At 41.8% G+C, this 27,953-nt stretch overlaps 1 protein-coding gene and 1 pseudogene across 1 annotated transcript; one reads left to right on the top strand and one right to left on the bottom strand.

The window, feature by feature from the left end:
- On the bottom strand, positions 1-25,707 carry LOC148011950 (protein TORNADO 2-like). Its single transcript, XM_087670939.1, has 2 exons — positions 24,746-25,707; positions 1-963 (listed from the first exon to the last, which is right to left on the bottom strand). Exons 1-2 carry the CDS (start codon positions 25,232-25,234, stop codon positions 616-618), a joined length of 837 nt encoding a protein of 278 aa, XP_087527065.1. The 5' UTR covers positions 25,235-25,707; the 3' UTR covers positions 1-615.
- LOC148011951 (glutathione reductase, chloroplastic pseudogene) lies at positions 12,063-12,806 on the top strand (annotated as a pseudogene).
- Positions 25,708-27,953: the final 2,246 nt, after the last annotated feature.

Here is a 27,953-nt window from a genome sequence, read left to right as displayed (position 1 = left end):
TTGAGACTTAGTATGAGGTTATAATAATTGAGAAAGAAGAGTACAAATCTAGTAAGCCAGGTGTGACACTAATGTGAGAAAGAGTACATGTATGTGAGTAAACAGATGCTATCAATCCAAGAGAGAAGGTACATATGTAGGAAAACCAGATGCTGCACTCATACGAGTATCATGAGCAGATAGCAAGTGAGGTCGGATGACTGTAGCCACGTCAATCCTAGCTAACATCAAGCTATGGAGAATGAGAAGAGTTCTCATAGTAAGGAAGCTCCTTCGCAAGGCTGCTATAATTTCAGGCAAATCAGTTCCAATCAATACAGTAATCACAGGATGCATGAATATAAACATCGTAGCGTAGTTATGGAGATTGATGATGATGATGATGATGATGATGATGATGACTATTTCTGTTTCTGAATATAAACATCAAAGTTATGAAGCAAAGAAGGTGATGATGATGATGACGATGATGTGACTAGTTTCTGAATATTAACACAATGGATGGCAAAGCTGTGGCCCACCAATACTCCTGGCTGATTTGGTGGTCGGGATAAGGATGATGATTACAATAATGGTGATGAACACGATATGACCATGATGATCCAGATGATGCGATCAGTTTCTGAACCAATTCTTCCTCCTCCAGCTTCTAGATCTGTAGCGCTCTTCATAGTGCTTGAACAGCTCCTCAGTCTGGGCATTGCGGAAGGCACAGCAGCCAATGATGTAGACAATGATGAGGACAACGAGCACCACCACACTCAGCACTGCCACTTTCCTCCACTCTTCCTTGACACTGGCTGCCACCCCGGCCTTGCACGAGTTACAGTCATAGCAGAGCTGTGACTGGTCGTTGCTCCATTTGCTGCAGTCTGTAGCCCCATACTGGTTGATCGGATTAACCCACATTGTCGGGCTCATGTACTGATAGCCACAAATTGATGGAGGCATGCAACACCCAGCCTGTGAGCAAAATGTTCACAGGAAACTTGTTTGGGAGTCATTACTTGGAAGGCTCAATAGGCCCATTTTTCTCTACTTGTTTGGGAGTCATTACTTGGAAGGCTCAATAGGCCCATTTTTCTCTACTTCATTTATTACAGGGCAGGTTGAAACATTGCTGTAAGTTTGTGCTACTGTATAACTGACATAACTTGAAATTTGAATGTTTTAAACCTTCTACTCATTGAAGGTTTTTCCCAACCTGTGAGCACATTTGTGTCTGACAATCACATTATGACACACTCAAGAACCTAGACATGGTTATTAATTTAAATTAGGAAACTAAATGTTAGTTTTACAATCTAAAAATTTAGTTTTGTACTCTGATGGGGGTAAGAAGGCACAAGAAATGGGGAACTGCAAGTGGTTCTTAGTTTTAAACTAAAACTAAAAACTAATTTGGATATAAAGTTAATGATTTTTGTACTTGTGATTCTAATATAGAAGTTTTTTATTGTACTTATGATTCTAGTATAAATGTTATTAATTGTACTCAATAATTGTATTTGTTTGTGTGAGTAAGTGAGATGGATATACAATTATTTAATTACATAGATATTCATCATTAAATAACTCATTATTAGTTGTTAATTTTTAATGCAAAAGTAGTAATTATTGTACTTAGAATTAATATCGTTTGTTTATTTGGTTCTATTTCATCATTACAGACTTCAATTTAGTAAAGGCAATTACAATCTTTGCACATACGATCTTTCATTGTCAAGGTTAAAATATAGCTTTTCTATTTTTGTCATCATCAACAACAAAGCAGAATGAGATCCAATGACCTCAGGGCACCATGTCTCTAAGACCAGGGCTGAGGGGAGATGGCTATCATGTCCCAGCTGATGAAGGGCAGCAAAACCTCTGCAGGGTCCTCCAAGGGCACATCTAAGGAAGGGTAGCAACATGTAGCAAAACCACAGATGTGTGTCACAGTCCTCTGATACAAACGGCAGCTTCAGATAACAGAGTACAGGGTAGAGAAAGGGGCCTCCAGAGCTAACATCACCTTCTGTCCGGAAAACACAGGAGGCAGCCACCACATGGCAGCTTTGCTGATGGCAAAGGCACCTGAAGATGGGCGGCAGATAGATGACGGCAGGTGCAAATGCAAGGGATGAAGGAAACGCAGCAACCTGGAGGCAAGCAGCTTTGCTGGTGGGGTGCCTGCCTGCTACAGTGGGTGGCAGCAACATTAGTGGTGGCCGGCAGATTGCTATGATGCGTGGCAGCAGCTTCACTGGTGGGTGGCAGCTTGTTGAGGTGGGTGACAGCACATCCAATGGTCCAGGAGACAGCCAGATGAGGTGGCTGAGAGAAGAGAGATTAGGGAAAATACAAGAGGAGTGGGCTGCGGAATGAATAGAACAATGAGGGATAGAACAGATGCCCACAACACATCATTAAATTGGGGATCTTCGGTGCCAGAAATAAAATGCTTTTTAATATATATATTTCCTTTTGGGGCTATTTTTATTGAAGTTAGGCTGAAATGCAGGTTTGTCCATACCAGATTTGAAAGGGCCTTGTAAAACACATGTTACTCTATGTTGAAACTTTTTATCCAGCTCTTTTTTGGACCTTCATGCCCAGTTTATGGGCTGTCTGACCTGACTAACTAGCTGGTCTACCATTTTACTGTCTTGAATTCTCTATTTATGCAGAACCACTTGTACAACCATTCAACGTAGTTTATTCACAGTTTCTCGCTTCTATGCAAGTGTTTTTTCAGTCTATGTTTCTACTGTCCACTTCATTAACTTCACTCTCCATCATGGTATCAATGGACAGAGCTATCCTCAGAGTCACCCATAAAGGACCATTTCTGATCATGGGAAGAAATCAGTTTGGACAAGCATTTCCTCATGCTAAGAGCCTATCTGGCTGTTCATTTTGCTGGTGCAACATTACAGAACACTTGAGCCGCAAGCTACATTCCATAGTCACCTACAAGTTCATTCTTGTTGAGGCCTGCCTCCTACAAATTAACTCGATCAAACAGAAACTCCTGTCACGATCTATTTTGGAGAGACCCATTCCTTCATACACAACGCAAATGCAGCTTTCTTTAACTACACCACCAAGCTGGGGAGGAGGATGTAGATGAGCAGGAAACAAAGCAAAGCCAATAGCCATTCGTCACTTACACAAACAGTGCATCTCAAATCCCTTCTTGGCTAACTTTTGGAGAAGGCTAGACAACAACATAAGGATTAGGAAGATTCCCATCTTACTATGGCTAGTAGCTCATTGTAGTTTGCCATTGGTACACCGCGAATGCAGCTTTCTTTAACTACACCACCAAGCCAGGGAGGAGGATGTAGATGAGCAGGAATAAAGCAAAGCCAGTAGCCATTCATCACTAACACAAACAAGGCATCTCAAATCCCTTCTTTGCTAACTTTTGGAGAAGGCTAAATGACAACTTAAGGATTAGGAAGATTCCTATCTTACTATGGCTAGTAGCTCATTATAGTTTGGCCATTAGTACATGGCTTGGTTATGGCAATGCCCTAGTGACATGTACAAGATGTGAAGAGTTGGAGGAGACTTAGAGGTACTACATATGGGATTGTCCTAGAGCTCAAGAGGTGTGGAGAAGAGCCCTCAGGATGGTCTTTTTGTCAAAAATAATAGGTATGCTCTGATACCATGTCAAAATAAGTGACAATGCAAAGAGACAGTAGGGTTTGCGGGGAGTACCACAAAGTGTGTACGGCAAACACCGAGAGAGAAGAGAAACTCAGAAACACAAGACCATAGTGATGATGCGCTGAAGCCTGAATCATGTTATGAGAAGAAAAGCTGATATAGTGGAGCCGAAGCTCAGCAGATAATTGTGTTGTCCTGTTTGAATCAGGCAGCAGCACCTGTGGGGAATCTACACAATGAAGGGAGCCGAAGCTACACAATGGGGAATCTACACTACGAGAAGAAAAGCTGATATAGTGGAGCCGAAGCTCAACAAATAATTGTGTTGTCATGTTTGAATCAGGCAACAGCACCTGAGGGGAATCTACACAATGAAGGGAGCATAACGCAGTCCTTTGGCCAATGGGCTTTCGAAGTAATCACTGGAAGGCAAAGAACAGTTGTCGAGGAAGCAAACCGTAGTCCTCTGATGCTATCAGAGATGTGGAAGATGATCACCAACTGTTGAGGGAGCGAACCGCAGTCCTCTAATGCTGGGGAGTGACCTGGATAGTAAAACGCAAATCCTAGAGTGTCGGACCTGTCAAACGCAAGGAGAGTAGCCCGGAGGTTGATGCCAGGTGGGTAATGATGACACCAAATGATGGAAGATGAGCAGGGCTGCAAAAACGTAGGTCCCAGCAACCTCAGGTGGCATTCCTAAAACCCTAGAAGAAGTAGAAGCAACCTCTGTAACACATTTCCGAGGTCGTGAGGAGGCATGGTACCAATCAATCCTCCTATGGCTCGAAAGGGCTTAGTGCATATCAAATGTGTCTTATTGCCTTGAGCATAAAAATCTAAAAGCCGGTGCAAAATAAACTTTGTGGCCCAGAAGGGAGAGGTAGCAACAACGAGTGCCTAGGGATAGACGCATATACTTCAGAGGTGTAAGGAGCAAAGGTCCATGGCGGCAAGTATCAGAGGGGATTCTGGTGATGCCCGAAGAGGAGCATCTAGTGGTCTGTCTATCTACTTGTGGAGAAGTCATAGCACTAGAGTATCAACCTGTAAAAGGGTGGGTGGGTGGGACAGGAAGAGAAGAATATCTCTATCTCCTGGTGATGCAACGAAAATCGAGGGGGAAATCAATAGATGATGCTGAAACCACAACCTGTCTTTTTGCCTTCTCTGATGAACAAGGTCTTTAGCTCTCTGAGCTCCTGCGCTTTGATACCATGTCAAAAATAACAGGTATGCTCTAATACCATGTCAAAATAAGCGACGGTGCAAAGAGATAGTAGGGTTTGCTGGGAATAACACAGAGTGCATACAACAAACACCGAGAGAGAAAAGAAACTCAGAGACACAAGAAGAGCATGGTGATGATGCACTGAATCATACTATGAGAAGAAAGCTGGTATAACGGAGCCAAAGCTCAAAAGATGAATGCACTGTCCTGTCTGCATCAAGCAGCATCACCTGTGGAAAATCTACATAGTGAAGGAAGCAAAACACAGTCCTCCGGGTAGTAGGTTATCGAAGTAATCACTGAAAGGTGAAGGGCATTTATCGAGTGAACCGCAATCCTCTCATACTATCAAAGATGTGGAAGATGATCACCAGCTGTTGAGGGAGTAAACCGCAGTCCTCTAATGCCAAGGAGTGACAGATGTCGATGCCAGGTGGATAATGACGACGCCAAATGATGGAAGATGAGCCAAGCTGCAAAAACGCAAGTCCCAACAACCTCTATGGCAGACGAGTGATGCCATGTGATGGAGAATCCGAGCTGCAAAAACGCACGTCCCAACAGTCCCTATGATGGACAAGTGATGAAATCATTAACGCTCGATGGTGGAGATTGTCGCCAAAGGCTAGGATGCTTATGTCAACTTGGAGATTATGACGCCATGCAAGGAGAAGGCCTCTAGACTGAAAAACGCAAGTGAAGGTGGAGTCTAATGGAGAAGTGTGCTGATGCCAAGCAGATGATGGTGACACCAGGTGGGAGATGCTCCAAACGCAAGGCTTGATGAAGGAACAGGGCGTCTAAAGCATAAGAGAAAGAGTGAAGGCAACCCCACGAGCCATGAGCCACAATATCCTCCTTAAGGGGTGTGAGGGCAATGGAAGAGGCAGGTAAGAGAAGAAAAGTGGTGGTGGTAAAGAAGAAAGTGGTCAAGAATGACTGAAGAGAGAGGTGGGGTGGTGAAGAATGAATGAAGTGACTCCCTATTTATAGGCATAAGCTGTCTAGGGTGGCGCACCGTTGTATGGGCGTCCACTGAAAAAGTGGCCAAAATGTGGACACAACCCTTTTTGGAACTGTCAATGCGAAACCCTAAATAAAGTGTGTATATTAAAGAAGTGGTTTCTCAACACCATGGCACAACAAAGATTATGGTAGTGACTTCAAGGGCCAATAGTTGTGAAGATACACTAGGGTTTGCACTACCAAAACACAAAATATACGAACACAACTAGAACATGATAACTCAAACAAAAATGCAAAAAGTCAAAATAGAATAAAACAAAAGCCGATGAAACTAAATGAATGCTAAATGAAAATGAATATATGTACACAATGCTCAAAGGCAAAGCAATCCAATAGTCGACAACTCTTGTGGAAGTGGACTAAGAAGGTGTTGGAGTGTGTCATCTACCAAAGACAAATCCCAATTGTAGTGATGAAAATGCAAAAACAACATGTTGTGGATGAAAACATAGATCAAGTTGATGCCATAAAGTATTGGAAAACGCAAGTGCAACAGCTCACAACCAAAGTGATATGGGAGTCGCAATGGCCTAATTAGCAACCTCCAAGAGTGAACCAGCAGCTAGGTGATTATAGGACAGCTGAATCAATAAATTTTGTATTTGTTATCTATAGACAAGTATTTATTTACATATCATACATTGAAACTAATCCTAGAATCTATTATTCCAGCTTTTACTCCATCCATAGCCATCCATCAAGTTCCGTTTGCACCCACCAAATAGTCCATTGTCCTCTTGGCCTTGTCAAGTATACTTCAAATATCGTAAGAGTTACAAAGCGCTACAAGGATCAAGGAGCTAAGCAAGGAACACACATAAAAAAGTTTGTGTGCTTGTGAATCGCGATGGCTCCTAAGAGAAGAAGCACTTGAGCTAGGCAAGAAATTGCACAAGCAAACAAGGTTCCACCCATAACAACTCAAGCCTAGGTGCCTCTCATAGTATCTAAGTTACGCATTCTTTATTACAAACTAGTTGAAGTAGTGAACATTATTAGACGAAGCATAGTATAGATTATCTACTCAATTCAAAACTCTTATGAGTACATCTAATTTGAATAGATTAACAATAGATAGGTTGCCTAGAAGGAAATTCCTATAAGAAGCATCCTCCTCCCATGATTGATCCATACTTAAAATATGATCTAATTGATTAGGTTTTTAAACGTAAAAACGAAGGAACAGTTATGGTTTGTTTATAAGAAAACTCATTGCTATAGGACTATGAATCGAAGAGGCATTAGAATTAATCCTCAAATTTTTCGTAAAAAAAGCTAGTATAATGAGTGGTACATTATAAACTCTATGCAATTATCTCATACCTAAAAAGGCTAGGCCTAACTAGGATATGATGGTCTCAATTATTGTACTTGGAAAAACCCTTTCATTTAGAGAATTGGGCTAGTAGAATATTACCTCCTTGGACCTTGACTAGTGAAGACTTTCTTCCAAGACTCCATCACAAGAGAAAGACTTCTAAATCCAAGGACGAATCTTTGAGATGGATCCTAGTTAAGAAAAAGACCCTAGACCTTGGCAAGGTAAAAATGTAGGAACAAATAACGTCCAAGAAAGGACTTGACCAAATTAAGGATACTATCAAGTATTCCAAGAATCGTTTCTCTTCCAAGGGGAATAGGCTAAGACTACCTCCAATTCATGAGAACTTGAATAATCGAACGAAACCCCTGTGCTAGAGAGCAAGGCACTTAGATAGATTCTACGTACAAATTTATATTGTGAAGGACTACTTGATGCATTGCAAGGAATTATTTTTGTTTGTGTGTTCTAATTCATGCTATGGAAACACAACGCCAAGGGTGAGAAAGTTGATGCCAAGTGAAGAAAGCCGACACCAACTGGAGAGAACTAACACAAGGCAAAGGAAAGGCCTTCAAACTACAAAATACATATGCTAGGGTGATGCCAAGGTGATGTCAAGCTAAAGAGAGCTAACACCTAGTAGTGAAGAGCCTCTAGATACTACAAACACAAGAAGTAGGATGCCGCCAGATGATGGAAACTGACGCCTAGATAAGGAGAGCTAACACCTAATGAGGGAAGATCACACCAAGGTGAGGGGAGAGGAGAGAGGGCCTCAAACTGTGATCTCCTCCGATAGGGGTGTGGGCAATAGTGGCATGGAGAGGGAAGAGTGTTGGGTTGCACTCGCATCTACGCTCACATAGGAATGTCAATGATCCGCAGTAGGACACTTGGGCACTTTTTACTCTCCGTAAGAGAGGTTTTTCCCCCCCATCATATTACTCTTTATTTGTGTATTTATGTTACACAGTTCTGTCATTTATTACGCATCACACACTTTCATGTGTGAATGCACCTTAAGGCACTTACACGATGTCGGAGGGGTTTTTGTCGAAAGGTTGAATCCACCGAGGATTAGAAGTAGAAGGAAGTAGAGATAGGAGATGGAAGAGAAGATAGAGAATACCCAAGTGGTAAACATGACAAAAACAAATCACAATGAGTTGAATCAATATGTATTGAAAGAACCTGGAATCTTTGCACTACTCAGAAGCAATCTCCAAGCATTAGTTCTCCTGGAGCTCCTTCGTAGACCAAAAACGTGGATCAAAAAAATCAACTATTTCTCTGATGTCCGGAACCCAAATCTGATGGCTCCGTTAGCTCCGAAAGGGGGATAAAACCGCAGTACACCTACTCATGGATCTCCCAGATCACTCCTTCTTTCAGTTGAATCTGCAGTTTTCAGCCTATTTACAGCGATCGCAACGCACACGATTTCGTCAATCTCTCCTTTTTTATGAAAAATCTCCTAATTGGTTGAAAAAGCAACTAGCTTTTTGCATGCCATCTTAATCTAGAAGCTTTTAACAACTTTTTCGGATTTTTACAATAAATAATATCAAAAATACACTCAAATTATCCAAAAATCTAGTATTTTCGGATAATCCATGTAACTCACACTAGTACTCATGGCTCAGATCACATTAACTCTCTAGATCAATAAAGAAGTCGGATGATGATACATTCCATACTTTTTCACACTGTGTCCTCATAACATCATGACATCCACCCCCTCTGAACCTGCGCATCCTCCGGTATGCGCCACAAAATAGTACTCCTGGATCGAAGGGCCACAACATTATCTTCCAAAGTAACTGCCGCATAGACAAAGCACCTCCAGGATAAAAAACCCAATGCTCTTCCATCCAACATAGAAACATCTCACCATCCAAACTCGCCCCTCCTCGATCATAAGGTTTTATCAACGTATTCAAGCCACATAGCTTTACTTTTGAAGACCCTCTAGATACCATAAACATACTCACAATGTGTCCATCTTCATAGACATAACAACACCCTTGCTCCTTCTGAATCCATTGCTTTGAAAAAAACCCATGTTGATACTTTACTTGATTTTTCACATCCAAGATCTTCAGAACATCATCCATATCCAAGCCATCCATAGCATCATTGTAATAAAGCTGAAATCTCATACAAGAAAATACACAAGATCTAACATCTAATGTTGACAATAACAAGAAATGCTACTGCCATAGCCAAGATCCATGTTCCATATGAGATGTACAAATGGGGAAATAGATGGTATGCTGAGAATCAAGTGATGATAAGCTGTTGTAGAATACTCACATTCTACAATGGTGGACAAGGATACTCACCTCCAAGTAGGGTGGACATGGATATGCACCTCCATGAATGGTGGGAGGATGTGACCTCAAGAGCTCCACAAGGAGTTGTATTTCAAAATGATCAAAAAGGTTCCCACATTTGGCCATACTCCACTATTTATAGCTAACCCTTGTCTAGCTCCTAAGCCTAGGTTAAATTTGCTTTATTACAAGCCATCCCGGCCCAAAGAAGCTTTGTCTTCAAAGCTTGAGAAAATGGGTAAGAATACAATGGATGAAATAGTAGATCAAAGCATATGTGGCTGAAAAGATCCCATGATCGATGAAGCTCCACAAGAAATCTATAGTGAATTTCCTGCATACTGGCATAACTGGGCTGCCATAGTAAAATAGGCATAACTTTCGGTAGACACATCCAAATTGGACAAATGATATGTCATATCGAAGTATATGATGTAGGCTACCCTCTCCAAGCAAAAATCCATGATTTTGACAAAGATAAATCATTTAATTCCATGACAGGAATTTAATACAACAAGCTGTATTCTGCAAGAAAATCCATCTTCTTCAGCCTTTCTCCCATATAAACCATGAAGAAACCATGAGAACAAAGTATCATTAAGTTTTGTATGCAGGATGCCTTGTTGCAAATGACTTTCTCTTAGTATAAGACCACCCGGGTCATATGGAATACCGAGATAATAACCATCAAGAAAAGTAGGATTGTCATGAACCATAAATGTCAAACCACCCGGGTCAAAAAGGAAGAGAGAATCATCTCCATCATGACTACCCGGATCATAGGGAAAAGATATCTCATCATCATCATAAGGCATGTCTCCATTGATACTCTCATCAAAAGTATATGCATCCCAAACATTTTTCTCATGTTCATCTCCATATGCATTCCAATCAACATCTTCTTCTATCGGTTGTAGCATACCAAAGTTGTCAATGGGCTGATAGAACCCGTCATGTGTTTCCTCAATATCTTCATGTGATGCCTCAATATCTTCATGACATATATGATCAACATAATCCTCTTCAACATCATCATGAAATATATGTAAACCTTGAGTTTGCTCTTCTTGTTGTACACTAATGTACTCTTGATCAACTTTGTCATGTGTATCCTCTTGCTCTTCATCTTCATCTTTATCTTCATCTTCAGCTTTGTTTTCAATTTTGTCTTCAACTTCAACTCCAAAAAACTCTTGTTGTTGAACTTGGTAATCCCCTTCTTCATACTCACTTGAATCCTCCAAAACAATGGCTGTAGCAAAATGTTTGTTTATGCAGTAGTTGTCATGACTAGGAGTCCATCGTTCTTTACATTTATAGCATATGAATTGCTGAGACATTTCCTTCAACTCTTGGTGAGGTACAAGCCTTCGTTGAATGCCATAGGGAGTAGGAAATTCTAGGACAGCCGATACTTTAACATGCTTTGCCCTGCATACCTTTATGTGACCACAAATATCCTTCTCACCGCATTTATAACAAAACCCTTTTGAAGTGATATCCTCAAACATGCGACTTGACACATAGGTACCATGTACATTGTTGAATGAGAAAGGATGGATGGGTTCTTCTTCTTCAAAATGATTACCCATAACGTATGCTGGCTGACCTTGGTACTCTGCATAGTGTATTCCATAGGCATCATTTGCTCCCATATTTTTCTCATTTGCATAAGGTTGATGCTGCCCATCAGTCTCATGAAAATAACCATGATTATGATCATATGAATGCTGCCCCATATGGTAATTCCCTGCATACTCTTGCTGACCATAAGGAGAATACCTATGAGATCTACCATCATAAGAACAATGCCCTTCATGCATTTGATGTCTATAGGAATGCTGATGATTAGGTTGTTGCCTTTGACTGAGCATAGGTCTCACACTTACATGTCTCTACCCCCTGTTATACATGCTGTCCATAGTGACATGTGCTCAAGCAAAAGATTCCACTCTACCTCGTCTTTTGAACAAGCTCCACACTCCAACAGCCTTTTCAGCAGTAAAATGTCATCTCCATCTAACCACTGCCCAGAGGCAGCCAAAGATGAGGATAGAAACCCATACCACTTTTTCTAGCAACTACTAAAACATCGAGTACCGAGCTTCTCAAAAATCAGGTCCCAATTGATATTGTCACGAAGATGCCGGCGGTGATCCTTTTGCTTTGAAACAGTTCCTTCCAATGCCTTTTTGCCATAGACAGTTGTGCACCGGTTCAAACAGTTTTTTTTTATTTCATCATCAGTCCAAGGTCCTTTTGCATTTTGAATCTTCAACCGCCTTGATTGCACCTTGATACTAAATCGACCTCTTTTTAAGATGTCTGACAGTTTTCTCCATTTGCTACCGTGCTCCTACTGCAATCTCAAAAGAGTAGTTGTTTCCTCATTTGACAATCTCCCCAAGCCTTTGTCAAGAGGCTTTAGCTTATGGAGTGTTCTTCAAAGGTTATTGGATGCACAACAGATAGCAGGTGCTATCATCTTCATATGCGAGTGTGTTCCAGAAAGTTCTCCACAGTAGCAAGGCTGTTTTGCTTGAAATTCACTGATAAGGGTGAAGTCTTTAAAACAGATGTTGTGCTATTAGCAGTCAGTAGAAAACCATACACGAAGAGGCTGAACTTAGAGGCAGTTGGTGTAGAGCTTGGGCATGATGGTTCCATCAAGGTGAATGAGTATTCCCAAACAAATATCCCTAACATCTGGGCTGTTGGGGATGTAACAAACAGAATAAATTTGCACCTGTTGCACTGATGGAGGGAACATGTCTGGCGAAAACATTATTTGGAGGACAGAATGCAAAGCCTGATCACAAGGATGTGCCATGTGCAGTATTCTGTATACCTCCTCTATCATCAGTTGGTTTGACAGAGCAAGAAGCCATAGCTCAAGACAAAAATGACATCCTAGTTTTCACCTCGAGTTTCACACCAATGAAGAACACAATATCAGGGCAGCAAGAGAAAACATTCATGAAGCTTATTGTTGATGCGGAATCTTATAAAGTTCTTGGAGCACCAATGTGTGGTCCAGATGCCCCTGAGATTATGCAGGGTATAGCCATATGCATCAAATGTGGTGCAACCAAGGCACAGCTAGATTCTACTACTGTTGGTATTCATCCCTCTGCTGCAGAAGAGTTTGTAACAATGAGAACACCTACAAGGCGAGTTTCACCTGACGGTCAGATCAAAAAGTTGTGAAGATGTCTTTCATTGAAACCTTCAACAGCTCTCTCTCGTGCCTCTGCAGCTACTCATTCTTGTGCTTCGGCTGTGATTCTCTCAACAGCAGCCAGCGGATCTTTCCTTGCTGGGAGTTCCATCTCGCATGGTGCAATATGAGGCACCAGATGGTGTAGATGATGCTGCATCTATATGGCAGTTGAATGATGCTGACCACAGCTTCTGCACACGCCCTTTTCAAATCAAATATGCACGACAAGATGTGTTCTTGGTGGTCATGGTGTCATTCAACCTGTCTTTACGAGCAGTTGAGCGCCTTCTATTGAATGCTGTCATGATCCAGTTTGAACTTCTTTTTGCTCCACCAGATTTAACAAAGCCATCTAGCATCAGTTCTCTGGAGTACTCTGCATGCTCAAAACATGATTTCCGCATTCCACCAAGGGCAATGTTGGGGCTGCACTCCTACTGTCCATTGCACTTCGATACATGGCATATGGTTCTCATCGATGTTACTGTGCACTCGGTTTTATTGAAGGTCAATTCCAATAATTTTAAACCAGAGGAATTAGGAAGGGAAGGATCTCCAATTGTTGATGATAGTTCTCTCAACAGCAGCCAACGGATCTTTCCCTGGCTTCTGCTGCTCTTTCACAAGCCTCTGCTATAGCTTCCGCCCTGATAACTTCGTCTTCAGCCAGTCCGGCGCCGGTAACAACTGGGCCAAGGGTCATTACACGGAAGGAGTGGAGCTCATCGACTCCGTTCTTGATGTTGTGCACAAGGAGGCTGAGAACTGTGACTGCCTTCACGGTTTCGAGGTTTGCCATTCTCGAGACTGAGAACTGTGACTGCCATCCAGTTTCATGCCATGCATCTGATCTATGGCTTCCTGCATTTCACGCGCCTCACGAAAAGTTACAAAACCAAATCCTTTGGAGCGTCCGGTATCCCTGTTGAGTACTACCTTGGCTTCTAAAATGTCGCCAAACTGTCAAAATGCATCTTCCAAGTCCCTGTCAGTTGTACTCCAAGAAAGCCCACCAATGAAGCAATGGTTCTCAGTTTCAGTTGATATGACTGATTGATACGTGTCTGTGGGGCGCCTTCGAAGCGCGCGCAAGAAATGCGTGGCTTCTTCATGGTCGGATTTGCTCCCTTGACCTCTCTTACTTCGCCAAACATGGTCCATTTGAACAATAGAGCTCATCTATGAACAAGGATATGGCACATCTCAGAACAGGCACATTTCATGCTGCTGTCCTGAACGTGATGAAGAGAGTAATAGGAAGGCTAATAGAGCCAAATCTCTATTCTATAGGTTGCTCAAGAGGTCAAGAACCAAGTTATGGAGTCCATTGTCGTTAGAAGAGCCATGGTTGGAAGATTTTAAGCAAGATATTGGCTATGGAGTATAAAGGAAGCTTGAAACGGGAGAGAGAAAGACTGCGTCTGAAAAGCAAACCCTTCCCTCTCAAAAGTAACCCCCACCAAACTCAACCTCAACTCAAGTTACCTGCATTTTGTCCATCTCTCTTCATTTCTTGAGCTAAAATTGAGCCACGACCTGTTAAAATTGGATGGAGCCCGCCATTGCCCACTGGATATTACCAAGATCCACCATCTTCAACATGGTTTGAAGTAGTACAGCAACCTGACTAGTCACTCCAAGTAGAAACCAAACCATGTAACTGTGTCTTCAACTCCAGTTACACAGAAATGATGTTTGTAACCAAATCTTCCATGAAAACGACCTCCCCAACCAGATCATAATCATGAAAATGATGAATTTAAAGCTTGCCTTGGATCAAAGCAAAGCTCTGATACCAATGTAATAAAGCCGACATCTCATACAAGAAAATACACAAGATCTAACATCTAATGCTGACAATAACAAGAAATGCTACTGCCATAGCCAAGATCCATGTTCCATATGAGATGTACAAATGGAAAAATAGATGGTATGCTGAGAATCAAGTGATGATAAGCTGTTGTAGAATACGCACCTTCTACAATGGTGGACAAGGATACTCACCTCCAAGTAGGGTGGACATGGATATGCACCTCCATGAATGGTGGGAGGATGTGACCTCAAGAGCTCCACAAGGAGTTGTATTTCAAAATGATCAAAAAGGTTCCCACATTTGGCCATACTCCACTATTTATAGCTAACCCTAATTAATGTGTCTAGCTCCTAAGCCTAGGTTAAATTTATTACAATCATGAGTATCCAGAAATAAGGTATCCACTGTAGTTCCTAGCAAAGCATCAAAGGCATCCTGCATTCATTAGCAAGGTCTTCTGACCGCGTAAGAGCCATAGGCATGGTTCCTTGAAGCGACCTCTCCTCGCCATCCCCTGGCTTTGATACTTCCTTTTCCAAAGTATCTTTTCCTATGTTACCTATAACACATAAAGCATCAAGAACTAACTGCTCAATAGCAAACAATGATTCTGCCTCTTGCACATCAAGAAAAGTATTCATAATTTCTTGTGCGTCCTCATCATCCCTTACCACGGCATCCTCCAATGCATTTGTCCAATCATCTAGTGCATCCTTCTCATCTTGTTGACTATCCTGCTCCAAATATTGTGGAACCTCTTGAGCACAAGCCTCATCTATAGCAACAGTATCAAAGTCATCACCTGCATTAGAAATCAAGTGAGTCTCACATGAACCACACAGGGATCCCTTTGCCTCTTCATAAAATACCTCAATGTTGCCAACATGCTCTTTGTCATCTGCATGCAAACAAGTAGCCAGAGAGTCTGATGTTTATTGCATAGTCCTTTGGTCTAACACTTCTGTCTCTTCCTTGTGAATCTCTATATCTTCAGTAGTCTCTTGTAAACCTGTCATAGAATCACAAGCTGCATTCACTTTCACTTCTAGAGCAAACAATTCAACCACCAACTTTGAATAGACAACCTCGACTATACCTTCATCAGAAGCCTTCCACAGGGTAACATCTTCTTGCAAACACTCATCAACCAGAGCCTCAAGTAAGAAATGTGTCTCATGCACATGGTCATTCACCTGTAAAGAAATATCACTGGATAAACTCCCAGTATCATCTACATCAACAGAAACTGCAGTAGGCAAGACATCTCCATCACTGCTATCATGCACATGTGTATCAACATTGTCAGACTCAGGGAATTCTTCTTTCAAGGCATCCTTGAACCCTTTCCAAGTTGCACCATGCCTTCGTTGTATACCCTCAATTCAGTCCTTAAGATTTTACTGCACCAGCTGGAGAAAATAGACAACTCTTTGTACCTCGGCACATCGCGCCTTTGCATCGCTATGTCAAAATAATTGAGATATGTTGCTGCATATGACCCATCAAAGAAACCCAATTCTTGTGTCATCCACTAAAAATAATCCCTAATCAAATCCTCTTTTTCAGTCTTCACCTCTTCCAGCATGCTTTGTCCTTCCTCTTCTATCTGCTTCTGTTGCTCATACAACTGTCTACATGTGTCCAATAAAAACTTTTTGAAACCAATATCTGCATCTCCAAATTCAATTATCCAAAAACACCTGTCGATAAACTGCTTCAAATCCGCCATAGAACTCACAGCTAGAACTATGCCTCGTGATAAGTCACCCATGTCTACCCGCCTTCCGTCGACTTTCACGTCGGGTTCACCAATGTCGGAGGGGTTTTTGTCGAAAGGTTGAATCCATCGGGGATCAGAAGTAGAAGAAAGTAGAGATAGGAGATGGAAGAGAAGATAGAGAGGGTAGTAAATTTTATGGGATGCGGCCGATTGAGTAAAAGTGACCCAGAAGACGAGAGTAGGGAGGGTACACGCAACACATCACAAAACAATACAAGCTAACCCATCCACTCAGGGTGTCGATGACGAGGAAAAGTAGATAATGAGATATCCATGTGATGAAGAAGGATGGCGGTGTGGTAACAACAGCCGTTGGTGGAAACAGCTTAGGATCCACTCAAGTGGTGCTCTGCACAATGAGATGCAAAGTATGCTACATACTGAAGAATGCTCATGCAGCAGGTGCCACTTGGACAGTGTCCCTCATGGAAAAATTGTTCACTTGCCCAAGCGCCCTAGTACAAAGATGATGAAATCATGCAATGCAAAGGGTAAGGTACAACAGGGAAAAGAAACCGATGTCGAAGACAAAGTGCTAAAGCCTGTAGAATACCAAGAAGGGTAGGAACCCCCTCTCAACCTGGATGTAGATGCCGAAGAAGGAAGAGAAGCCTGATGTCGATCCTCATGTGGTGCCGAGAACCATAAGGAATGAAGAGGAGGAGGAAGCATCCCAGCTGGAAAAGCTAGATAGAAGTCACCGCCATGATAGCATCAAGAGAGATGTTGCACGATCCGCCTCAGGAGGGGAAGCCTCCATGCTGATAGAATAGCAAAACTCCAAGGATGATAAAACCATGAAGGAACGGCGCACATCCCAAGTCTCCAGCCCAGGTAGGACTGGGCAAACCTGCATATTAGCCCTACACTGAAAACAAAACCTGCAAAGGAGATCAAAGTCTGCAATCACAGAGGTCAATAGTGAGATGCTCCAAAAACAAAACAAAACTAAAATGAAAGGCTAACTAAAGAAACAAGTACAAAGATGCAAATGGGTATGTGTGTGTGAGTAACTGCAGCGGAAGACTTGAAATGTAGAGACAAAAATCCTATGGGCCCGACTCTGAGAGAGTGAAAAATGAATGCTAGACTGACCTAGGGTATCCGAAAGGACCTAGAGACATGCTAGTCTAAGAAGATGGCCACCATCGCGTATGCCCAGTAGCAAGGCTCTACCAAGGGAACGCCTGACGAGGTGGAGAGGAAGGTGAGATAGATGCATGAAGTGCAACGGGATCGGAACCTGCAGACCAATCAACTAGTGCCTCAAGGGTAGTGAAAGAGATGGGCTGCTGAAGCTGTACTCGAGCCACATGTCCAGCAACAACAACAGGTGCTGAAGGAGCAAATGAAGCAGGAGCGAAAGGCATAGCCTCACTGGACTGTGAAGTCGCAACGGTCTGCTAAGGCTTTTTAGGTGGAAGACCTTGGGCCTTGGAGCGACACTCCTCGTCCACATGGCCTGTTCTCTGGCAATGTGTGCAAAACCAGTTTTTCTTAGGGAGTTGCTACCAGAGAGGTCTTGATTCTTTGGTTCCATCTGAGGAAGAGGAGTCACCCTTTGTAGTGTGCAAGGTGGATCCATAGGTAGGGATGGGCTGACTAAGCATGGACATGGTAGCCACATGAGGAACCCAAGGAGGTGGGATGGGAACACTGGGAGCAAAAGATGGGAATCCCTGCGTAGGTGTAACCCAAGGAGAGTGTGAAGACGCATCATAAGCTAAGGATGGAAACCCCTGCGTATGAGTGGTCATGGGAGATGTGAAACTGGGGATAGTGAGGGGGATGCCCATCACAGTCGACCCAGGAGTTATGGGTGTGCTCATTTGTTGAAAGGTGAGGCACTGTGTTAAAGGGTGGCATTCCCCCTAACGAAGTACCATGGTGCAAAGAGGTAGAGAATGAGGTGGAGAAGGAAAAGGTGCTAGGAGAAGACATGGTAGATTCAACCCCTAGGGTGTGTAATGCAGATATGGAGTATAATCCAAGATTTTGGAAAGATGATGAGAGATGATCAAGGTGTGATATAAAAGAGGGTGGGATGGGAGGGAAGTGAGAAGTGTGTGTAATATGCTCAAATAAAACAGAAGCTGTAGATGTACCTGAATTTTGTCTACCGCGCCGCCGCCGCCGCCGCCGCCGCCGCCGCGACGCCGGCCTGGCAATATATATATATATATATATAAGTATTTATATGAGATTGCAGGTGGTGGAGATGATGAAAGGTACCTATTCCGTGATGTTTGGCGGAGATGATGAAGATGGATCGCCAGACGTTCCGAATGTTGTATGTCCTCCATGATCGGAGAGGTGGCCAGCCTCACCAACCGGTCAGAATGTGGTAGCAAACTGGTAGAAGGGATATAAACATCACCATACTTGTTGCGATAGTACTCCTCAAAGTCCTCCTCTGTCATGTCAGTGAAATCTGGTGAAGGTGGAGTGTCGTCCTCCTCACCGAGTCCATAATGCCATCTCAAGGCCTCCAATGATGGAGAAGCCTGATAAGACATCATAGGAACTGGAGAAGAAGGTGTCTAGGACATTGTGATTCGGTTACAAGTCGTATTGTGTGCCTTGCACAAAGACTAGTTCTCAACAATATCCGCAGGATACTCTTTACAAGAGCACCGGCTCTGATACCATGTTAAGAAGACTGCTAGGATTTGCACTGAGGACACACAGAGTGTACGACCACGACAGAAACACAAAGACAAAAACTCAAACCCTACACGCAAAACTCAAAACTTAAACACAAAAACTCAAACACAAACAGAAGAAGGGAGAGAGAGAACACAACTCTGAAGTGAATGAATGCTATAAATGAATGTAAGAGTGTACAGTGTGCTCAAGGGCAGAGCAATGTCGAAGTGTGACATCCATCGAAGACGAATCCCGAGTCTGTGACCACCAATCGGAGTGTAGGAGTGCTGAATAGTGAATGGCAGCAGGCTGGTCACCAAAATGCAACAGTGTACCACCGATCGAAGGCTGGAAACTCTGCACAGTCTGCTGTAAACAGCAGGCTGAAACAATGTCTGAGAGTGTCAGGGCCTGCAATGCTGAAAACGCAGGCTGGCTGACCCTGGAGATAATGGACAGCAGGTTGAACAGCAGTCTGGGACAGTCTGGAGCAACCGCCAACAGCTGAGAGTTGTCACCTACAGCAATGGACAGGCTGAAGATAATGTGGCTGCACTTGATGATGGCTGGACAACAGATGGAGGCAGGCTGCAGGCTGGAAACTGGGCGCCAACAGCAGCAAAGGGTGTGTGGGCTGGTGTAACCTGCAAACAAGGATGATCGTTGAATGGGGGCAGCCTGTCCATTTATAGACGTGGAAGGGTGCCCCAAAAATTAGGATTTTCACTAAACTTTCTCGAACCGCTCCCCGTTTTAGGGTTTCCATTGAACTCTCTCGAACGGCTCCCTGTTTTAGGGTTTTACTCTAAAAAAGCATTTTTAGTGTGTTTTGGGGCTGTTTAAGAGGCTAATCAGCAAGTAATGCATATTTTAGCTCAACAGGCCCTAGCTATGACACTTCTCTCACATCTTTCGTCACGGACCTATGTTGTGTTCTATACCAATCTTCTTACTTCTCATAGTTGAGAGACTCTAACTTGGGAGGAGCTAGTCCCATTGGTGCTTGAGCGAGATGTGTGTCACACTGAGCCAAATTCTTGTGGAGCCCGTGCACAAGGCCATGCTTATGCGGCTACATCTTCAAGTACAAGACATGCCAAGTAGAAGAAAGGGAAGAGGAAAAAGTTAGAGTCATCTTCCGACTCTGATACAGCTTTTGTGAGGAAGCATACAAGATAGCTCGTATGTTCTCAATGTGGGCAAACCTCACACCCCAAGGAGAAGTGTTGGAGGAAGTACCCTCCCTCACCTTCGTCCAAGAGCGAAGAGTGGATCTACATCAGAGCCTTTGTCTACCTCTTCTTCATCATCCGCTATTACCGCCAAGTCCATGTTTCTACACATTTATCAAGTGGAGGAGCCTTCTTCAATTGTCTCATCTTCTGAGCAACCTTGGCTCATTGATAATGGTGCATCAAGTCCTACGACTCCCCGAGGTGACTTGTTGTAGGATCTCTATCCATCAGAGGGTATTGTCATTGCTCGTGACATTTCTTCGGTGCCTATTAGTAGTGGCACCTTGCCTCTATTGTCTAACCATCCATTGAGCTCCATTTTTTAGACTTTATATATTCTTGACCTAGGATTCCCTCGCCTATTAATTTATGGCCTTCCTAGACTCGGGACCCACGTTGTCTTCATCGAGCCGTGTATCTTTATTGAGGATTCTTCTACAGGAGCCACTTTTGAAACAAGTTGGCAAGAGGAAGCTATCTATGCTCCATTCCCCTTCCATTGTGCCGGGCCCTCCGAGACAACTTTCTATTGTCGCACCCGTTTCCAATTGTGCACCATTTATCTCACAAATTCCATCCCATCCCCAAACATCTCCTCTGGTGGTCCCCTTATACCTTCCATCCCTTTCAAAGGGGGATGATATTGGTAATGCGTTGTGAATTTCCTAGCCCTTTGTGTTTCAAAGGGGGTTCCCAAGATCATGAGGAGTTTCTTCAAGGTTTTCACTCTACTTTGGGCCTTTCCCTTATGTGGCAACCTCTTTTCTTCATCATTGAGCCACCATTCCCTGCTACTTGGCCCTTGGTCCCTATTGTTTTTGTGCAAGTTAAGGCACCTTCAATAGTTCCTCACTACTGTCTCATAGTTGGGTTAGAGGTTTGGCTCACCCATCCTCGACTAGAGTCTTGCTCCTTGGATGGCTTACTTCATAAAAGGACTTCATTGACATTGGCACTCTTCCTACCACCCTCAGATCTGCATCTCCTTTGGCCTTCCACCACATCCAAGATCTAAGAGGGAGTGTTAGCAGTCGTGTGTCTTGTGTGGTCATCTCCTCCTTATGAGCCTCAATCTAAGTCAAACGAGGACATTAGGAGCTCTAACATTGTATTTGTCTATCATTTTGTGTTTTAGGCACTTTAGATGGAGGGCACATTAGTGCTTTTTTTTGCGCTTTTGGCTATTTTTAGGTATTTTACCATTTTTAGGGTTTTTTGCCACTTTTTGCCTATATATAAGCAGCTTGTCTTTCCAGTCTCACATTGTTCCTTCTCTCTCTTGCATTCTCTCTTTGTCTTCTTTTTCTCTCCGTGTTCACTTTCCTCTTTCGATTGCGCACTCTCATAGTTATATCACCATTCGAAATTACTACTATATAACATTGATATACTCCATAAGTCTCAAGGTATTCCATATGCTTATACCTTTAGGATACTCGAGCCAGTAGATACGAGTTACATTTCTTGAGAAGGATAACTAGGGTTGCCTTGATAAAAGCAAGCAATTTTAGTCACAAGTAACAAAGACAAACTTTTTATCAATCCTCTTCTCAGTTACATACAAAAGTTTCTTTGATAGATGCTTCATGAGGCACAACGACTTTGATGTGAGTAACCAATGAATTTTTAAGCACAACCATGCTAGCAGAAAACCAAGAGTGAGCAAGCACACAAGTCTCCGATTCTGCTACACAGTAGGAATACAAGCATCTTGGTGAGTTGACTCCATCCTTGGTCTCGACAATGAAACCAAAATATTAGCCTCATTAGCAAGTGCTCAACTATACAACATTAGATGGCACTCTTATTCTTTCAAGAACTCAACTTTGCCATGGCTCAACTATCTCTCATCTAGTAGAATCATACTCTAGCTCCAACCCAATATTTTTCATATATATATATATATATATATATATATCCAATCCCTGAAAGAAAATTTTTAAAAATGAAGAATCAAAGTTTTAGTAGCTCGCCTTGTCTCCTCATAGTCTGCCAACAAGAAAGAGAAATAGATGACAACAGGATCCAAGTAAGCACTTCTCACAAGCTAGGCCTTTGATTCATCATCGTCGTACTTTCCTATAAGCCTTCAAGAAAACATTAAAAAGTAAAAGAAAAGTAAAAGCTTCTCATTCACAGTCCCTTACTTTTTCCCTCTCTCATTATCTCACTCTCTGAAACAAATATAGATGCCTCAAGATACACACAATACATAGAGAATAAGAATGAGAAAATAAGAAGATTGAAATACAAAAAAAGTTTCACTCTCCAAGTCTCTCATACTCTCTTATCCCATTCTCTCTCTCTCTCTCTCTCTCTCTCTCTCTCTCTCTCTCTCTCTCTCTCTCTCTCTCTCTCTATATATATATATATATATATATATATATATATATATATATATAGTGAATCTAGTGAGAATGGATAAGAAAGCTTGAACTTACAAAGTTGTACACATAAGGATGAGCTCTCTATTTAATTTTTCATCTTTAATATTAGAGTTCACGTTAAAATTTCCCCCCTTTAAGTTGCATACCCTACACTATTTTGTGGCTTTTGGTAAGTCCTCTTCTTAATTTAAGCATGCAACTTAGCTTAATTAAACCTAGTCTAGATAAAAAGAAAATAGAGATTATCCACAACCCTCACATCTGTCACGAGTCTTCTAATTCAACTCCATGAGATATTACAACTTGCATGACAATGAGCCTAGCTCTAATATAATTTTCACAAAAAGAAAATAATCTCTCATCCATATGTAACAAATGGAATAAATTATGGATGGACAATCCCTAAATAATTTATGGCACTTTGATTGTTAAGAGAGGTGTTTACTCCTAGTTTATTTCCACGTAAGGAGATGCCTTTGGTTTGTGACCAAAGCAAACACCTCTCTTAAGGTCATGAGAGGTGTTTACTCCTAGTTTATTTCTGCATAAGGAGACCCCTTATTTGATGAACCAAGTCTAATTGTAGGGGGCATTTCATCTCACACCCCATGCTTCTCTTTCAGTTGAATCCTAACCCTCCTTCCGCATGTACTTGCTTTTTATACATATACATTTGCAATATCCACATATAACTCACCCATTCATTATATCAAAGCATTGCGGTAGAAGAGTGGCAAATTCATCCTAAACTTTTGCTTCATGGAAATAGATGAATGAGGGGCTTTCATTGCTCAAGAGTTACCAATATCTCCTTAATCCATCTAGTTTAATGGAGTTCATTAGATCAAACAAGAAAACAATTCCCAAAATGAAAGTTCAGTATGAGAATTTAAAAATTATTACACATTTCTTGTCATCCTCAACCTCTACCTATATAGAAACATCAGAAGGTTGAATCCTAGTCATACGGGAAAGAGATATCCCTCTTAACCTGACCAAGTCAGTGACTCATTATTATGCTGCAAACGACAAACAAATCTTGGTTGGATCGTTTTCCGTTTTAATAGTCTCCTTACTCTTGAGAGGGAGCTATGCAATACACTCCATTAGAAGCTTGGTTTTCTTTGACTGATTTCAGGATCAACAGTCGTCTTCTCACAAGCTGGAAGGGAATCTCTATAGACTAGAAATGTTCCCCTGGTTTTATGAAATGAAACTTCACATTCAGATCGTTAATTACCCCTGTAATCGTTTTCTCAGAAATGACAAATGCCTAGGCTTTGGTGCCATGCACCTGGACTTGGTTGCATGATAGGTATTTTATTCTTTGCTCAGACTATCAATTTCAACCAGGAAAAAACTGAAAGGAAAATATCTTAATTCGTGTAGACACAGGGGTGTATGCATGGCCCACCCTCATCATGGAAAGAAACTTGCCCTGAAGTCTTTTTCAAACAAGATATCTGGCAGCCACAAGATCCCAGAATGCAGAATCGGCCAAGCAAACAGTCTTGATCCAAGAGGAAGAAATACCAAGCTAACAAACCCCAAAATCAGCCAAGAATCAAACTCTCTGCACAAACTTGAGAGAAATTGTCTCCAAGGGAACAGTATTTCAACAAGAAAGAGCCAGGAGTCGGTTAAACCATAGATGACTAGAAACACATTAGGAGAAGGTATATCTTACTCCCTTCAGGGATGTTAACTAGATAGCACATGTTTGTATTTAAAAACCTTCATGTGCTCAAACTGGACAGCAGTACAATAAAAATAATTAAGGCTTAAATGGTCAGGGCTTTGTCTCTAGGAAGCTCTCAGTTCTCAATAGGACATGTTCATAAAAAATTTACAGCTTAAACGCATATGATGAGAGAGAGTAAGTGACCTTATAACTATTGAGCAGAAACTGTTTCACCTTTTATATTACTTACTTAAACGTCTGGCTTATGGCTACTTATAAAACAAACAAAATCAACGGTAAAACAGAAGATTACTGTCTATTGCAAAAGGACATACCATCTACCAAAGTCTTGTAACAGTTAGTCCAACCTACTGTGTGAGCTAAAAAGAAAATCTACTGCTGTAAGGCTTACCTGCAAGGGTGACAAAGCGGCATTCACAAAAGCTGCGTATGTCTGATAGTCAGTGGACAGGGAGCTGCAAACTTTGGCATCTTCAATGCAGCTCTTAATTTTCCCCCAATTACTGGAGCTCTTCACTTGGTTCTGCAACCAGGCAGAGTAATCCTGTAGCTTGTAGTCACGTCTTTGAGAGTCTGCAGGGGGGCCGTCCTTTGTGACCACAAAGGCAAAGATGATGAACACGAGCAGCACCAAGATGACGAGGAACATGACCACGAGGTAGACATAGAGCAACCATGAGATCCGCCAGCATGCCCCTATGAAGCCAGCCAAAGAGACGACCAACATAATGACTCCAATGAGGATGATAGGCCATTCTAGGAACTTGACACACTGTGTGTTGAGCTTTGTGGCCAGCCAGATGCCGGCTCCGATGAGAGGGATGGACAGCAGGAAGGTGATCAGGTTAACGACCCCTGTGATGATATTGCTGAGCGCCATCGAGAGATCGAGAGAGAGAGAGAAAATAAAGCTAGTGTTTCGCCTCACAACCCAGAAGAGCAGCAGGAACCTAGTGCAGTAGAAATGAGATCAGCTCACAAGCCTACCCATCTATGGTGATCATTTGGGCGGGGGCGAATGGAGGTGTGTTTAGGGGATTGAGCTTCTATGAAGGCGACTGGTACGGCTACGCGGTTCGAAGCACGCCTCTCTCTCTTTCTCAAGATACTCTCTCGAAAACACACGCACTTTATATGGATGTCTGTATGCAGACGTATTGCTGTCTACACCACCGTCTCGGCTCTCCACGCACGTCGCACAGAAACACACATGAAGTGAAGGAACAGCGTCACAGTGACTGACTATCTTTGACAGCACAGTGCAAAAGAAGATAGAAAGGAGTCACAAGGGCGTGTCTCCGTTGCAGAACCCCTTCGTCAGCACAACCTTGTCAACACAATGCACGTGGCCCGGGTTCTTGGACCATCCATAAGCCTTCATAACTTGTAAGAAGAGCAAGGTCCACTTGCTTGTGGGGAGAACTTTCCCTTGCAACACATTAGGGCTCCACAGCCTCCTCCAGCCTCCAAGGAATAAGAGCTACTTTGCACAAGGCTTCGCTTAGTGGCAATACGGCACACGTTCACACATTGCCCAGTTATGTCAAGCTGTGGAATCCACTAACAATGCCATCCTTTTAAACTAGACCCACAAAATGGGTTTGATTTCGTTCACCCTAATGTCGCTCACCACCTACTACTAGTAGCTTTTCTGTAATCTCCTCCGACGTCCAACTGATTGAAATATTGTCACCACCTCTTATTTTTGTCCTTGCAAGCTATTGTCGTAGCTACACCTGCCGCAATCTTCAAGGTATATGTCCTCTCTATTGATGTCCAAATTTTGAAATTGCTTGTGATTGCTCTCTCTCTCTCTCTCTCTCTCTCTCTCTCTCTCTCTCTCTCTCTCTCTCTCTCTCTCTCTCTCTCTCTCTCTCTCTCTCATTCATATTTTGATACCATGTTGCCTTTTTAATTTTGATTTATGATATAAATTATAAAGAATTATCGATTTCAATGTATGATGCATGCCTTTGCTACCACTTGGTCATGTCTCAAATTTTCTGGCTCTATAATTTCCTCTGTGATTCCATGATGCATACCATTGTTGTTGCTTGGCCATGTCTCGATCATGGTCTTGAATTTATCACAAAGTTAACTGAAGTTCTTGTTGTATCAAATTAACATACATGAAGGACTTAATTTTTCTATGTCATGGTTTTGCATGCATGAATTGATGCTTTTGTTTCGTAGTTTCATATCTCTGCTTCATTGGTTGATGCCCTATAATGGTAGGATTTTCTTGGATAGTGAATGGGGCATTGCATAGGTGGCCTCATTGTTCCACACCCTTCACCTTAGGTGCATGCCCATCTCAAACTTACAAATTTGATTTTTCATGAAAGACCACAATCAATCATTTAAAAATATGCATTTAGTTGTTAGTGACTTTGAATCATTCATGCAATAATAAATCATATCTAAATATGCATGCAAAGTTTTATAGTTTCAAAATAGCACGCAATGATTAACCATTTACGATCTATTATTTTACGCATGCATGCCACAATCGATCATTTCAAACTGTGTGTTCAATTATTAGTCCCTTCGAAATTTCCATGTAATGCTTAATCATACCAAAATATGCATGTAATGAGTAATCCTTTCAAAATAAGCATGCAAAGAATAATAATTTATGATCTATTGTTTTGGTGCATGCATGCAATGTGGGGTTCTAATTAAGCCATGAGACATGGCCTTCCTTAACGGCATTCATAATAGTTTTTAGTGATTTAAAAAGTCGAGAGGATATACGAGTAATTGTTCATCCAAAACATTAGAAGTCCCTATTGTAAAACATGATTAATCTTCGTTGCTACATGGTTTATGTTTAGACATTTTCAAAGTGGATGTACTTTACATTCAAGTACATAAGACCTGATTGCAAGTACATAAGACCTGATTGCAACCTTGTCTTCATTAATATTACCTTCTTAGATGGTTCATCTTTTTTGGGTTTCTTTACATTATCATTGACTTTGCCTTCATTCATTCTTCTAAAGTGTTGTTATATGGTTCATCATTTTTTGTATGAATAGTTATACCTTCATTGATATTAAAGCTTTGTAATAAGGTTCAGCTATTTACCATTGATTTATACTCCTTAAAGAGTCATTCCTTTGTTTGTGTTATGTTTTGGGAATATTAGTTTTATAGAATCCTCCTTGGAGGTTTCTACATGTGTTGTATAATGTCTTATGCATTGTTCTATTCTATCTTATATGTCTTATGCAATTATTAACTCTACCTTAATTCTCTCGTGTGATTATTAACTTTTTCTTCTTGAGTTTATATCCATTTAAGGTATTGTGCTATGACAATTACTAGTTCATGGTTCTTAGATTCAAAAGTAAAATGTCTTATGCTACAGTGAGTATTATTTTATAGTTTGTAGTCAAATAATACTTTAGGATCTACATCCTCTCGACATATTGCATGCAAAAGAATATGTTCAATGTTTAAGTTATATTGAAGTATTGTGCTATGATGATTATAGTAGTTTACTATTCTTTAGATGCACACTTTAGGGTCTTTTGACTTTCTTGCACATGACCTTCAAAATATATGAGACATTTTCATTTTTATGGCATTCATCTCTT

Source organism: Lygodium microphyllum, chromosome 28, assembly GCF_053477565.2.
Source record: "Lygodium microphyllum isolate KBCC chromosome 28, Lygodium_microphyllum_v1.1.10, whole genome shotgun sequence".
Taxonomy (NCBI): Eukaryota; Viridiplantae; Streptophyta; class Polypodiopsida; order Schizaeales; family Lygodiaceae; genus Lygodium; species Lygodium microphyllum.
The sequence above is the reverse complement of the archived record's forward strand: the minus strand, read 5'-3'. Positions and strand labels throughout refer to the sequence as shown.

What these genes read in the sequence shown, in the direction of transcription:
- LOC148011950 (XM_087670939.1), bottom strand. Translation starts at nt 25,234, where the DNA reads ATGGCGCTCAGCAATATCATCACAGGGGTCGTTAACCTGATCACCTTC. An exon ending in CCGCTTTGTCACCCTTGCAG is followed by an intron (nt 964 to 24,745) that starts GTAAGCCTTACA and finishes TTTTGCTCACAG; the next exon opens with GCTGGGTGTTGCATGCCTCC.